The 13036-nt window shown below is 32.7% G+C and overlaps 1 protein-coding gene across 7 annotated transcripts in view; it reads left to right on the top strand.

The window, feature by feature from the left end:
* DZIP3 (DAZ interacting zinc finger protein 3) overlaps window positions 1-13036 on the top strand; it is a 100391-nt gene that overhangs the window by 15164 nt on the left and 72191 nt on the right. For all 7 annotated transcript variants that reach the window (XM_074332225.2, XM_074332238.2, XM_074332249.2 and 4 more), the window contains 2 exons: window positions 1405-1474; window positions 3808-3963. In XM_074332225.2, coding sequence (XP_074188326.2) covers window positions 1405-1474; window positions 3808-3963 — 226 coding nt within the window. The remainder of the gene's footprint in view (window positions 1-1404; window positions 1475-3807; window positions 3964-13036) is intronic.

The following is a 13036-nucleotide window of genomic DNA, read 5'->3' as shown; positions in this document are numbered from 1 at the left end:
TGTTAAATGCTACAGAAAGGCCAGGTAGAATAAGATGTAAGACAAAGCTGTTGGAATAGCAAATAGGATTTCATTAGTAACCTTTAATAGAGCAATTTTAATGTTGGGGGGAGAGTGAGGATTATGCATCAAAATTTGTTATGGAACCTATGGAAAATATAGCAGCTCACATCCCACACGTTTGATTAAGAAACTCTGAAGTGGCGTTTGTACATCTGCAGGTTTCAAAAGCTTCACAGGTGATTTTAATACACATCCGAGACTGAGAACTATTGGATTAAGAAATGAATGATCATGAAATAGAGTAAGCAAGTAGAATATACATTTGAGACCATTTTGTGCTCTGTTTCTTCAGAATACTGCTACAATGTTTTTGTTTGATTGAGAACACCCCTTTGGAGTGGGGCTTAGAAGTAGAGGGAAAGGTACTAAACAGGTTTTTCTTTTCCATGATATTTTAAAGAGCACTGAGAATTGTATTATGAGATATTGTTTATGTGTATAAATCATCTTTTGTTGACACTTTCACTGTGTGGATAATACTATACTGTTTATCTGTCCCAGTTTCCCCTCAACTGGCACATAGTAGATGATGAGTGATTGTCTGGCAAATGAGTACGTAAATGTGAGGTAAAATGGGATCATATTTATAAAATATAATTCTGAGTAAATCAATCAGTATAAGTTTCTCACCTCAGTTTTATCTCTGCAAGTATATAAAATTAAGATCATAAAATCATATATGTTCCTATGTTATGGTTCTTATATTTTGAGTCCTGTGTCATGGTTCTGTATGTAGGCAAAAGCACTTTTATAAATTAAAATTTCAGTTTAGTATATAACACTGCATATGTTCACATTCAAGCCAATGTCAAAAACAAAACGTTAAATTATTCCTTTTTATAAAAGTAGTTGATAATTCCTACTATGATATTCTGCCTCAATTTAAAAAAAAAAATTATTTTGGAAAACTGGTCAATAGTGAGGTCAGGAACCTGAAACGAAAAATAAAATACATAAAGTAGATCCTTTCCAAACCTTTTTCTTCATAAACACACACCCTACACATACAAAACAAAGCATTAACCTTTTCAAGAACCTTTTTTCTTTACATTGAAATAGTGCTAGAAAGACAATTTTTCCCCATTGTTTTGGCCTATTTGTGTCTCTTTAAAGATGAAGTTTTTTACATCAGCTTTCTGTTCTCTCTACCACCATACAATAAGGGCATGAAATAATTTATTTGTGCCTGTAAAGAGATATGTCACCTGTCTTTCATGCAGTGTTTGTAGTTCTGAAACTTTCAGACAAAAATTCACTTGTTAGATTCTTTAGTACTACAATAGAAGTATGTTCTTTGTAAGGAGATGCTCTGAATACACCTTTCTTTTTCATTTAAAATAGTGATCCTCCTGTGGGGGAGCAGACTAAGGAGGAAGTCAAGAATAAGGTAGAAAAATCAACTGATCAACTGGTAAGAGAAGATTTAATTTTCATTAACTGTCAATTAATAATGATGAACTATGTAGAGAATATAATGCTAAACCTAATCAGTTTAATTATTTGTTAAAAATTTGTGGTAAGTTCACTTTCAACCTTAATAAGTAAAATTGTGGTCATAATGGTCATAATTAAATCTTTTTAAAAAGATTTTTATTAAAATATAGCTAACATACCATATTATACTTGTTTCAGGTGTATATCATAGTTATTCAACATTTATATACCAAAGAAGTAAACACAGGAGTTACCTACTGAACCATCTTGACCAGAATATAATTAAATCTTTCTTTGACAATTGGCACCTGTGTCTCAAAGTTATCATTCTATGTACCAATCCTCACTATAAGTTAAACTTAACAGATACTTGAATTGACTTGCCCAGAAACACCCAACAGTTGGTTTTAAGAAATTTCTTATTTGTCTTTTAAAAGCAAAATGAAAACAATATACATACAAAGAAAATACACACACAGAATTTTATTTAGTAAGAAATTCCACTGAGTTGCTTCTGATGTCAATTCTCTTCCCTTTGTTTATCATATTTACTGTTAGAACTTCCAGTTTTCAATGTGTGAAAATAACTAAATTATACATGAATATGAGTTTTATTACCAATGATAATATACTTTATGGTAGATTTAAGGTGTTTCTATTTAATGAAGGATGGTTGAACAGGTATTTGTTTGGTCCTTATTCATGCAATTTTTTTTACCTTCTACGTAGTTTTATGTAATGATTGATGTCCACTTGTTAATAAAGCTTATAAAGGTTATCCAGTAACTTAGGAAGAGAAAATATGTAAACATAAATTAGCCATAATATTCAGTTGCATGTGATTATTACCATAAAAAATGTTGCAGAGGTAACATAATATGTGTAAATGTACATAGGGGTGTACAGGTCAACCAGGGGGATTAGATTCAGAAAAGATGTTTCTATATACAGATTTGGGAATACAAAATGCTAGGGAGATGGAAACTTTGACCTGAATTTGATTTAGATGCTAAATAAATTTTGCAAAATATTTTGATAACCTCACTTTACAAAATTAAAATTCTATTTATAATAAGATATATTTAACAAGCATGAGAGTTATAGTATTTCTTGTTGGAAAAAAATTCATTCATGCCATAATCTTGCCTGTGTTCAATTTGGTAATTAGTGTTAGATGATTCTGCGGTAAATTTTGACTGCAGAATTGACCTTTAGTTTGAAATATATACACCACTGACAGTGGTCATTCTTTATAAGGGCTTGTCTAGTTACTTTATGGAATTTTTTTTTAACTTTTTGAGAAATTTCAAACCTACAGAAAAGTTTCAAGAATAGTACAACGAAAACTTACACTCTTCCCTGAGATTTAGCAAATTTTTAACATTTTCCTGTATTTTTGGATATAATTTTCACATAATGAAGTACTACACAGTTTAAAGTTTATTTGTTGGGTATTGTTGGGGCTGGAGGAATTTTAATTTAAGACTCAAACCCAGAAGGGGATAGTAGGCAAATAGTTCTGCAATGGACTTTATTGGTTCCTAGTTACAGTCCGTATCACCCCACACCAGGGTATTTTTCAGTGACTCAAGTTCTACGTGGCCTCTGCTGTAAGAAGCTGTTCTGATATTCAGAGGTCTGCAGCAACATACTCATATTCCCAAAGTTTCAACAGGGTATAGAAACTATAGTATCTTACTAAACTTTGAAGGAAGGCCATCATCCATCTGTTCCAGAACTTTTATCCATTTTTACTGCCACTCATTCCTCACAACTAATGTAAAAACACTCTTCGAAATAGTTTTCATATTACTATGTAGAATAATCTATGCACTATTTTAAACTTAACATATTTTATGCCTTAAATGGACCACCAATTTAATACATGCTGTGTATTTTCTAAGAGCAATCGTTTTTTTTAAGGCCTAACTCACATTAAAGCCTAAAATTGTTCATGTTTCCCATACCACCATCCTACAAAAAAAAAAAAAAAAAAAAAAAAAAGGTATTATTCCCATCTTTGAATCTCTACTTTGTAATTTTCAAATGAATTTTTAATGGCATTCCCCATATTACAGCTTCTTGAGTTTTGGTCTTAGACTTCCTGCTATGTTGTAAGTTCCTTGACAGCAGAGAGAATGTCTTATTTTTATTTGGGTTTTCTGTAGTCTCTCACAGTGATCTATGTAGTATGTAAAGGCACTTTGGATTTTCTTTTTTTAAGTAAATAATATTTTATTAAAGTTTAAATGGCTGGTTTTAATATTAGCCAAATATAACCGTGTTTAAGTTTTCAATAATGTCTTCTAGGACGAAGAGGAAAAGGACGCACCTACTGATCTTGTTCCTGTTAATCTACTATTAGAGGTGAAGAAGTTATTGAATGCAATTAATACTCTGCCAAAAGGTGTGGTCCCTCATGTTAAGAAGTTCTTACAAGAAGATTTTTCCTTCCAAACTATGCAGGTAAGATTATAATTTGTTTTTTGGGAGCATATGTGAGGCTCTCTGTATGTAACTATCTGGGAAAACACATTATATTCCTTTATTCTCATACCACTACATTCTCGCAACACTGCTGACACTAGATGGGTGGGCTTATTCCTACACTGATCAACACTCTGAGACTAACTGGGTGTCCAACAAGTCAATTCAATTCTGACACCATCTACCTTGAGTTAGCATCATGGCCTACAAGTTAAGGGCACAGTGCCACAAGACTGCCACCACTTGAGATGTCAATCACCAGTCTTAGGCTGTCCCTAGTATTCTGACCAACTGGCTATAAATTGGGGTTCCCACGACCTCCTCTTGGGTGCAGTGATTTGCAAGAACAGCTCAAGGAACTCACAGAAACACCTATGTTTACCATTTTGTTACATAATAAAGTTTTATATATATATATAAAGAATGTAAATTAGTCTAATATCTTGATACTAAACATAATTATTGCAATATTATTGACTATATTCCCTATACTGTACTTTACATCCCCGTAACTGATTTGTAACTACCAGTTTGATCCCTTCACCTTTTTCACTGAGCCATGTCAAGATTTGGAAGGGACCTGAGTGCAGGAGCTTCTGTGCCAGTGGAGTTGGGGTATACCACCTTCCTGGAACATGGATGTGTTCACTAAACTGGAAGTTTTCTGAACTCTTTACTTTTAGGAATTTTATGGAGGCTTCATTGTGTAGGCATGATCAATTATGTATTCAATTTCTAGCCCTCTCTCCTCTTCGGGAATGGGGGATGGCTGAACATTCTAAGCTTCTAATCATGGCTTGGTCTTGACTAGCCCCCATCCAAGAGCCACGAAGAGTCACTTGATTAGAACAAAGGACATTCCTATCACAGGAAATTCCAAGGGTTTTAGGAGCTCTGTGTCAGGTACCAGAGTCAAAAACCAAATATTAGCAGGAACTAGGGGCAGAGATCAATACATATGTCTCATTGTTTCACAATAACTCTTTCTTTTTTTTCTTTTTCCACCACAACAGTGCAACTGAGGTCTTAAAATTTCCATCTTACTTCTTGTGAAGGGGTTGCTGTCAGCCTTGACTATCGATTTTTATTAATTAAATAAATAGAGTTAGTTCATGCTAAACTTTCAAAAATAATGGTAGGAATGTGGGTTAGTTTGTAAGCTGTTGACTACAAGGTCCAGTATTAATTCTAATTATACTGATAACCCATAATATGCCACTCTGAGACAGGGGACTGCTTTCAGTTTTCCTAATTTGTAAAATGTTTACAGATTATTCAAAAATGTAAGATAAAGAAAAATTATGTCCAAAACTTTTGGATTTACACGTGAAATAAATATTCTAGAGAATATATTATAGCTTTTCATCTTGGAAATAGTTTTTCTAGATAATTTGTGAAATGTTCAGCACAAGATGGATATCAGTTTCCAAATAAATAGAATTTTCCAAATTAAAAAAAAATGATCTACTCTTTTCTTTGTGGCAATTGGGGGGCAGGGGGGCAAAACACCGCAGCTGTCTTGATAATGGCTACATTTGCCTTTTCTGTGAAAGAATATATGATTAATTATCTCTGTGAAACAGATTAATACTGTTAGACTAAAAATTCAGAAGAACTCTGAAAATATCCAAAGACTTTATACGTAATTATAACCTTAACTGAGATTTATCACAGTATGACTTCTGGTTTGAAATTGATGATATAATGCCACTGTTTCCCTCTTATCTTTTTCAATTACAGTTGACATTCAATATTATTTTATATTAGTTTCAGGTGTACAGCATAGTGATTAAGACATTTATATAATTTATGAAGTGATTCCCCTGATTAGTCAAGTACCCACCTGGCACTACACATAGTTATTACAATATTATTGACTATAATTTCTATACTGTACTTTACATTCCCGTAACTTTTTTTTAACTACCAATTTGTACTTCTTAATTCCTTCCCCTTTTTCACACACCCTTTCTAAGCCCCCTTCCATCTGGCAACTATCAGTTTGTTCTCTGTATCTATGAGTCTGTTTCTGTTTTATAGTTCATTTATTTTGTTCTTGAGATTCCACATGTAAGTGAGATCATATGGTATTTATCTCTCTCTGTCTGATTTACTTCACTTAGCATAATACCCTCTAGATCCATCCATGTTGTCTCAAGTGGTAAGATTGTTTCTTTTTTATGGCTGAGTAACATTGTATTGTATATATGTCCACCTCTTCTTTATCCAGTTGTCTATTGATGGGTACTTAGGTTGCTTCCATAGCTTGGCTATTGTAAATAGCGCTGCAGTGAACATACAGAGCATATATCTTTTTGAATTAGTGTTTTGGATTTCTTTGGATGAATACCCAGAAGTGTAATTCCTGGGTCATATGGAATTCTATTTTTAATTTTTGAGGGACCTCCAAATCATTTTCCACAGTGACTGTACCAGTTTGCAATCCCACCAACAGTACAAGGGGGTTCCCCTTTCTCCATCCACATCCTCATCAGAACTTGTTTGTTGATTTACTGATGATAGCCATTCGATCAGGTGTAAGGTGATATCTCATTATGGTTTTAATTTGCATTTCTCTGATAATTAGTGACATTGAGCATCTTTTCATGTCTATTGGCCATCTATATGTCTTCTTTGGAGAAATGTCTATTCAAGTCCTCTACCCATTTTTAAATTGGAGTGTTTGATTTTTCTGAGGTTGAGTTGTATGAGTTCTTTATAAATTTTGGATATTAACTCGTTATCAGATGTGTCATTGGTGAATATCTCCTCCTATTTCGTAGATTGTCTTTTCATTTTGTTGGTTTCCTTTCCTGTGTAAAAACTGCAGTTTCACATAGTCCCATTTATTTATTTATTTATTTATTTATTTATTTATTTATTTATTTATTTTGTTTCCCGTGCCTGAGGAGATATATCAGAAAAAACACTACTAAGAGCAATGTTAGAAAGTTTACTGCCTATGTTTTCTTCTAGGAGTTTTATGGCCTTGGGTCTTACATTTAAATCTTTAATCAATTTTGAGTTTATTCTTATATATGGTGTAAGAAGGTGGTCCAGTTTCATTTCTTTTCTTTTTTTTTTTGCAAATAGCTGTCTCGTTTTTCCAACACAATTATTGACTAGACTTTTTTTTACCCTACTGTATAATCTTGCCTCCTTTGTCTAGATTAAATGATCATATCATACAGGAGTAGGTTTATTTCTGGGCTCTCTATTCTGTTCCATTGATTTATGTGTCTGTTTTTATGTGAGTACTATGCTGTTTTGATTAATATGCCCTTGTAGTATAGTTTGATATCGGGTAGTGTTTTTACCTACAACTTTTCTCTTTCTTCTCAAGATTAGTGTGACTATTCGGGGACTTTGGTAGTTTCATACACATTTTAGGATTATTTGTTTTAGTTCTGTGACAAATGCCATTGATATTTTGATAGGGATTGCATTGAATCTATAGATTGCTTTGGGTAGCATGGACATTTTAATGATGTTAATTGTTCCTATCCTGGAGCATCATATACTCTTTCATTTATTTGTATCTTCTTGAATTTCTTTCTTCAATGTCTTAAAATTTTCCTAAACAGGTATTTAACTTCCTTGCTTAAAATATTCCTAGCTATTTTTTGTTTTTTAGTGCAGTTGTAAATGGGATTGTTTTCTTAATTTCTCTTTCTGATAGTTCATTATTGGTGTATAAAAATGCAACCTATTTCTGAATATTGATTTTTTATCCTACTGCTTTACTAAATTCATTTATCAGTTCTAATAGATTTTTGGTAGAATCTTTAGTGTTCTCTCTATATAATATCACGTCAACTGCAAATAATGACAGTTTTAGTTTTTCCTTTCTAATCGGGATGCCTATTATTTATTTTTTCTTGTCTCAGTGCTGTAGCTAAGACTACCAATATTATGTTGAATAAAAATGGTGAAAGTAGACATCCTTGTCTTGTTCCTGATATTAAGGAAAACGCTTTTTTAGCTTTTCATTGATGAATATGATATTAGCTGTGGGTTTGTAATATACAGACTTTATTATGTTGAGATATGATCCCTCTATTCCTACTTTGCTGAGAGTTTTTATCATAAATGGATGATGCATTTTATCAAACACTTTTTCTACACCTATTAATATCATATGATTTTTAGTTTTCATTTTGTTTACGTGGTGTATCATATTAATAATGATTTGCAGATATTGAATCAACCTTGTATCCAGGAATAAATCCCACTTGATCATGATGTATGATCTTTTTAATATATTGCTGAATTCAGTTTGCTAATATTTTGTTGAGGATTTTTATATCTATGTTCATCAAGGATATTGGCCTATGGTTTTCTTTTTTTATAACATCTGTGTCTGGTTTTAGAATCTGGGTAATGGTGGCCTCGTAGAATGAGCTTAGGAGCCTTCCCTCCTCTTGGGTTTTTAGAATAGCTTGAGAAAAATAGGTGTTAATTTTTCTTTGAATGGTAAAATTCATCTGTGAAGCCCTCGGATCCAGGATTTTTGTTTGTTGTGTGTTTTTTGATTACTGATTCTATTTCGTTTTTAATAATCGGTCTGTTTAGATTTTCTGTTTCCTTGATTCAGTCTTGGATGATTGTATGTTTCTAGGAATATCCATTTCTTCCAGATTGTCCAATTTGTTGATCTATATGAAGTCTGACAATTAAGTTCACGAACTCATCCTAGAAAAAGTGCTACATATTTCATTGCTGAATATCACTATGGTCACCTTCAAAGTACTCCCCTTAGGAAACTATGCACTGATGCCAGTGCCTAGTACACCCTTCAAAGCAAGTTTGGAACTCTTTCAGCAATGGTAATCAGAGCTGTCATCGTATTACCCTTGATGTCCTGAATGTTATCAAAATGTCTTCCTTTTAATATTTCCTTTATCTTTGGTAAAGAAAGAAGTCACTGGGGGCCAGATCGGGTGAATAGGGAGGGTTTTCCAATACAGTTATTTGTTTACTGGCTAAAAACTCCCTCACAGACAGTGCTGTGTGAGCTGGTGCATTGTCGTGATGTTCGAGCCATGAAGTGTTGGCGAAAAGTTCAGGTCATCTGACTTTTCACACAGCTTTTCAGTACTATTTCACTTCCATATAATAAACTAGGTTAACTATTTGTCCAATTGGTATAAATTCATAATGAATAATCCCTCTGATATCAGAAAAGGTTAGGAACATTGTTGCAACAAGTTCGTGAACTTAATTGCCTGACCTTCATAATTGTATTATAACCCTTTGTATTTCTATGGTGTCAGTTGCTACTTCTCATTCATCTCTGATTGTATTTATTTGGGTTCTCTTTTTCTTGATGACTCTAGTTAAAAGTTTATTGATTGTATTTATTTTTTCAAAGAATCAACTCTTGTTTCATTTATTTTTTTTATTTTTTTGACTTTATTTTGTTTATTACCACTTTTATATTTATTATTTCTTTCCGTCTACTCACTTTGGGCTTCTACTCACTTTGCTATTCTTTTTTCTAGTTCATTTGTATGTAATATTAGGTTGTTTGTTTTAGATTTTTCTTGCTTTTTGAGGCAGGCCTATATTGCTATGAATTTCCCTCTTAGAACTGCTTTCACTGTGTCTCATAGATTTGGCGTCATTGTATTTTCAGTTGTCTTATGGCATCTTTTGATTTCTTTCTTTAGCTCATTGTTAACATATTCATTGTTTAGTAGCATATTATTTAGCCTCTATGTGTTTGTGTGTTTTTCAGGGTTTTTTGTTTTTTTTAATGGAATTCTAATTCCATTGTGGTCAGAGAAGACACTTGATATGATTTCAATCTTCTTATATCTATTGAGACTTGATCTGTGACTTAACATGTGTTCTGTCTTGGAAAATGTCCTAAATGCACTTTCTGAAAGGAATTGCTTTGGAGTGAAATGCTCTAAAAGTATCAATTAAATCTATCTGATCTAGTGTCTCATTTAATGCTGCTGCTTCCTTGTTAATTTTCTGTCCAGAAGATGTATCTATTAACATCAAGGAAGTGTTAAATTTCTCTACTATGATTGTGTTATTGTCAATCTTTCTCTTTATATAGGTCAATATTTGCTTAATATTTTTATGTGCTTCTGTGTTGGATGCATAAATGTTTACAAGGGTTATATTCTCTTCTTGGATGGATCCCTTTATTAATATTCAACGTCCTTCTTTTTTGTTATAGCCATTCTTTAATGTCTGTTTTGTCTGATATAAGTATTGCTACCCCAACTTTTTAAATTTTTCATTTGCATGTAATATCTTTTTCTATCTCTTTACTTTTAGTCTGTGCGTGCCTTTCAGTCTAAAGTGGGTCTCTTATTTACAGCATATGTTTAGGTCTTGTTTTCTTATTCATTCTGCTACCCTATGTCTTTTGATTGAAGTATTTAATCCCTTTACATATTTGGCTATGTGGGGAGGAGGGCACAACACTGGGACAATGGTGGCTGTTCCTCCAGCCCTCACCGAGGCTCTTGCCGTAGCCCAGTTTGAGTACCTACAAGTGAGTGTGTCTGTGTACAGGCCCTTTAAGAGGATGTCTGGGCTTCTAGTAGCCCTTTGTCTCATCCCGGTGAATGGAATCCCTGCTGATTTTCACAGCCAGGCTCCTCTTCCTGGCACTTGTGATCATGAGCCTGGTGTGGGACTGGAACCCCTTACTTCTCAGACGTGATCTCCTCAGCCAACTGATGCCTCCTTAGTTTTCAGCCAACCCCCCATGAGTTTGGGGCCAGCCCATTTGGCATCTTCTACCCCTCCTACCAGTTTTGACATGGCTTATTTATATTTTTAGTTATAGCACTTATGTTTAGCTAATCTTCAGATGGTTCTCCATGTTTATTATTCTGTAATTTAGTTATAATTTTAATGTCATGGGAGGAGACCTGCACAGTGTTTTCTACTTCACAATCTTTCCTAGTCTTTTGACAATCACCCAGAAACAATAAGAAATCGAAACCACTAGGCTTTATATATGTAATCAGTAGCCAATTAGAAGGTAAAAACGAAAGAAAAGTACTTATAATAGAAACAAAAAGATAAAATACTCAGGAAAGCACCTAAGAAATATGTAAGACATAAACTAGTATTTCTCAAAGTTTTTTCTAAGCCACCCACATTAGGCTATCGAATCTCATACTAGTCCTAAGGAATAAAAATCTCTCAGGGAATGTGCCTTTTATAGCAAGTGCCCCCACACAATGATTTTCTTCACATTAAGTTTGGTAATCAATATTCTATATTAAAACAATAAATAAAAATCTCAAAAACTCTGTTAAAGGTAAGAAAAGAAGACCTGAATTAAAAGCAATACATGTAGGAAGATAAAAATGTGATAAAGGTGTCAATTTTCCCAAAATTAAAATGTATGAATATCACATAATTCAATAAAAATTACAAAAGGATTTTTTGTTGTTACTAACAGCTAATTCTAAAGTTCAAGTGAGAAATAAAAAGAACAATAGCCAAGAAAATTATGAAAGAGAAGTGTACGGGAGAAAGTCTTTGAATTTTCTCACTTAGATATTAAAACTTTCTATGGAGCTCTAATAACTAAAAGATTGTGTCACTTGCTCTTGAATCTACAGGTAAGTTTAGAAAATAGAAGAGAAATTCCAAAAGTAGACCTAAATACATACAGGACTTTTATATATGACAAAAATTGATAATACTAAAGGGGAAATGGATAAATCAGCAATGCCAGTGGATGAATTTAATATAACTCTCTGAATGACTGAGAGAATATGGACACAAAATTAGTAGCTCAGTAGCAAACTCGATCTAATTGACATATATAAGAAAAACACTGCACCTAATGGTGGCAGAATATACATTCTTTTTAAGTACACACAGAACATTTACAAAATTGACCATATGCTACGTCACAGAGCAAGTCTCATCAAATTTCAAAGAATGAAAACATATAGCGTATGTTCTCTAACTATTGTACAATTAATTTAGAAATCAGTAACAGACAGATAAACTAGAAAGTCATTGTTCCTAAGTTAAAATATATACCACTAATCTTGGTAATCAATGGGTGAAAGGTGAAATCACAATGGAAATTAGATGAATTTGTGAACTGAAGAAAAAATGTACTGTATTTTGCATGTATAATGTGCTCCTGTGTATAATGTGTACCCACGTTTTTGACCCAAACTTTCAGGGTAAAAAATCTTTCGTTTTAATTTTTTAATTCAAATTTTTTTATTTGTTTATATTTCAGTACTTGTTTTGTATATTATAAAGGAATTTTAGCATTTATTTGTTTATCACACTTTTAACTCATAAGCATAAATAAAAGAATTTAAAACATTTATATAGATGTGGAATTAGTACTGCCCATGTATAATACACATCCTTATTTTTCCCTCACAAATTTGGGCAAAAATGTGCACATTATACCTGGCAAAATACAGTATATCAAAACTTCTGTTATCAGGTAGAAGCTGTGCTTCAAGGAATTTATAGCTTAAAATGTGTATATTCAGCAAGGCTGAATACCAATCATCTAAACATAAAGTTCAAGAGGTTAATGGAAGAGCAGAAAATTGAAAACAAAGTCTAAAGAAAGAAGTAATAAACATAGCTAAAATGAATGAAATAGAGTAAAATATAAAATAGAAGTCAGTAAAGCCCACACTTGATGTTTTGAAAAACAGACAAACAAAAAACAATAAAATGATAAATGTCTGGTAAGAATGTTTAAAGAAAAAGAAAGAAGGCAAAAATAACCAAATCATGAACATGAAAATATTAATACAAATTTAAGAGTAATCTAAAGCATAATAGAGAATTCTGTGACTTGCAGTCGCTGCCTGGATTGGTTTAGAACATCCTTCTTTGAGAAGAACTAGAAAAACTGGTCAAAATCTTTCTTAGTAATGCTTATTTGTGCGTTTCTGAGAGATAATTTAATTCAACTATGGATTGTGCTGATTTCAAGCTTTACTTCTATTCTGTGAAGAAGGCTCTATTTAGGTTTACCCTTTGTAGCATTTAAGTGTGATCAAACAATATGGTGAATGTTTAAATAAAAAAAATA

The sequence above is a fragment of the Rhinolophus sinicus genome, chromosome 17 (assembly GCF_057876585.1).
Source record: "Rhinolophus sinicus isolate RSI-liver-muscle chromosome 17, RSI-T2T, whole genome shotgun sequence".
NCBI lineage: Eukaryota > Metazoa > Chordata > Mammalia > Chiroptera > Rhinolophidae > Rhinolophus > Rhinolophus sinicus.
The sequence above is the reverse complement of the archived record's forward strand: the minus strand, read 5'-3'. Positions and strand labels throughout refer to the sequence as shown.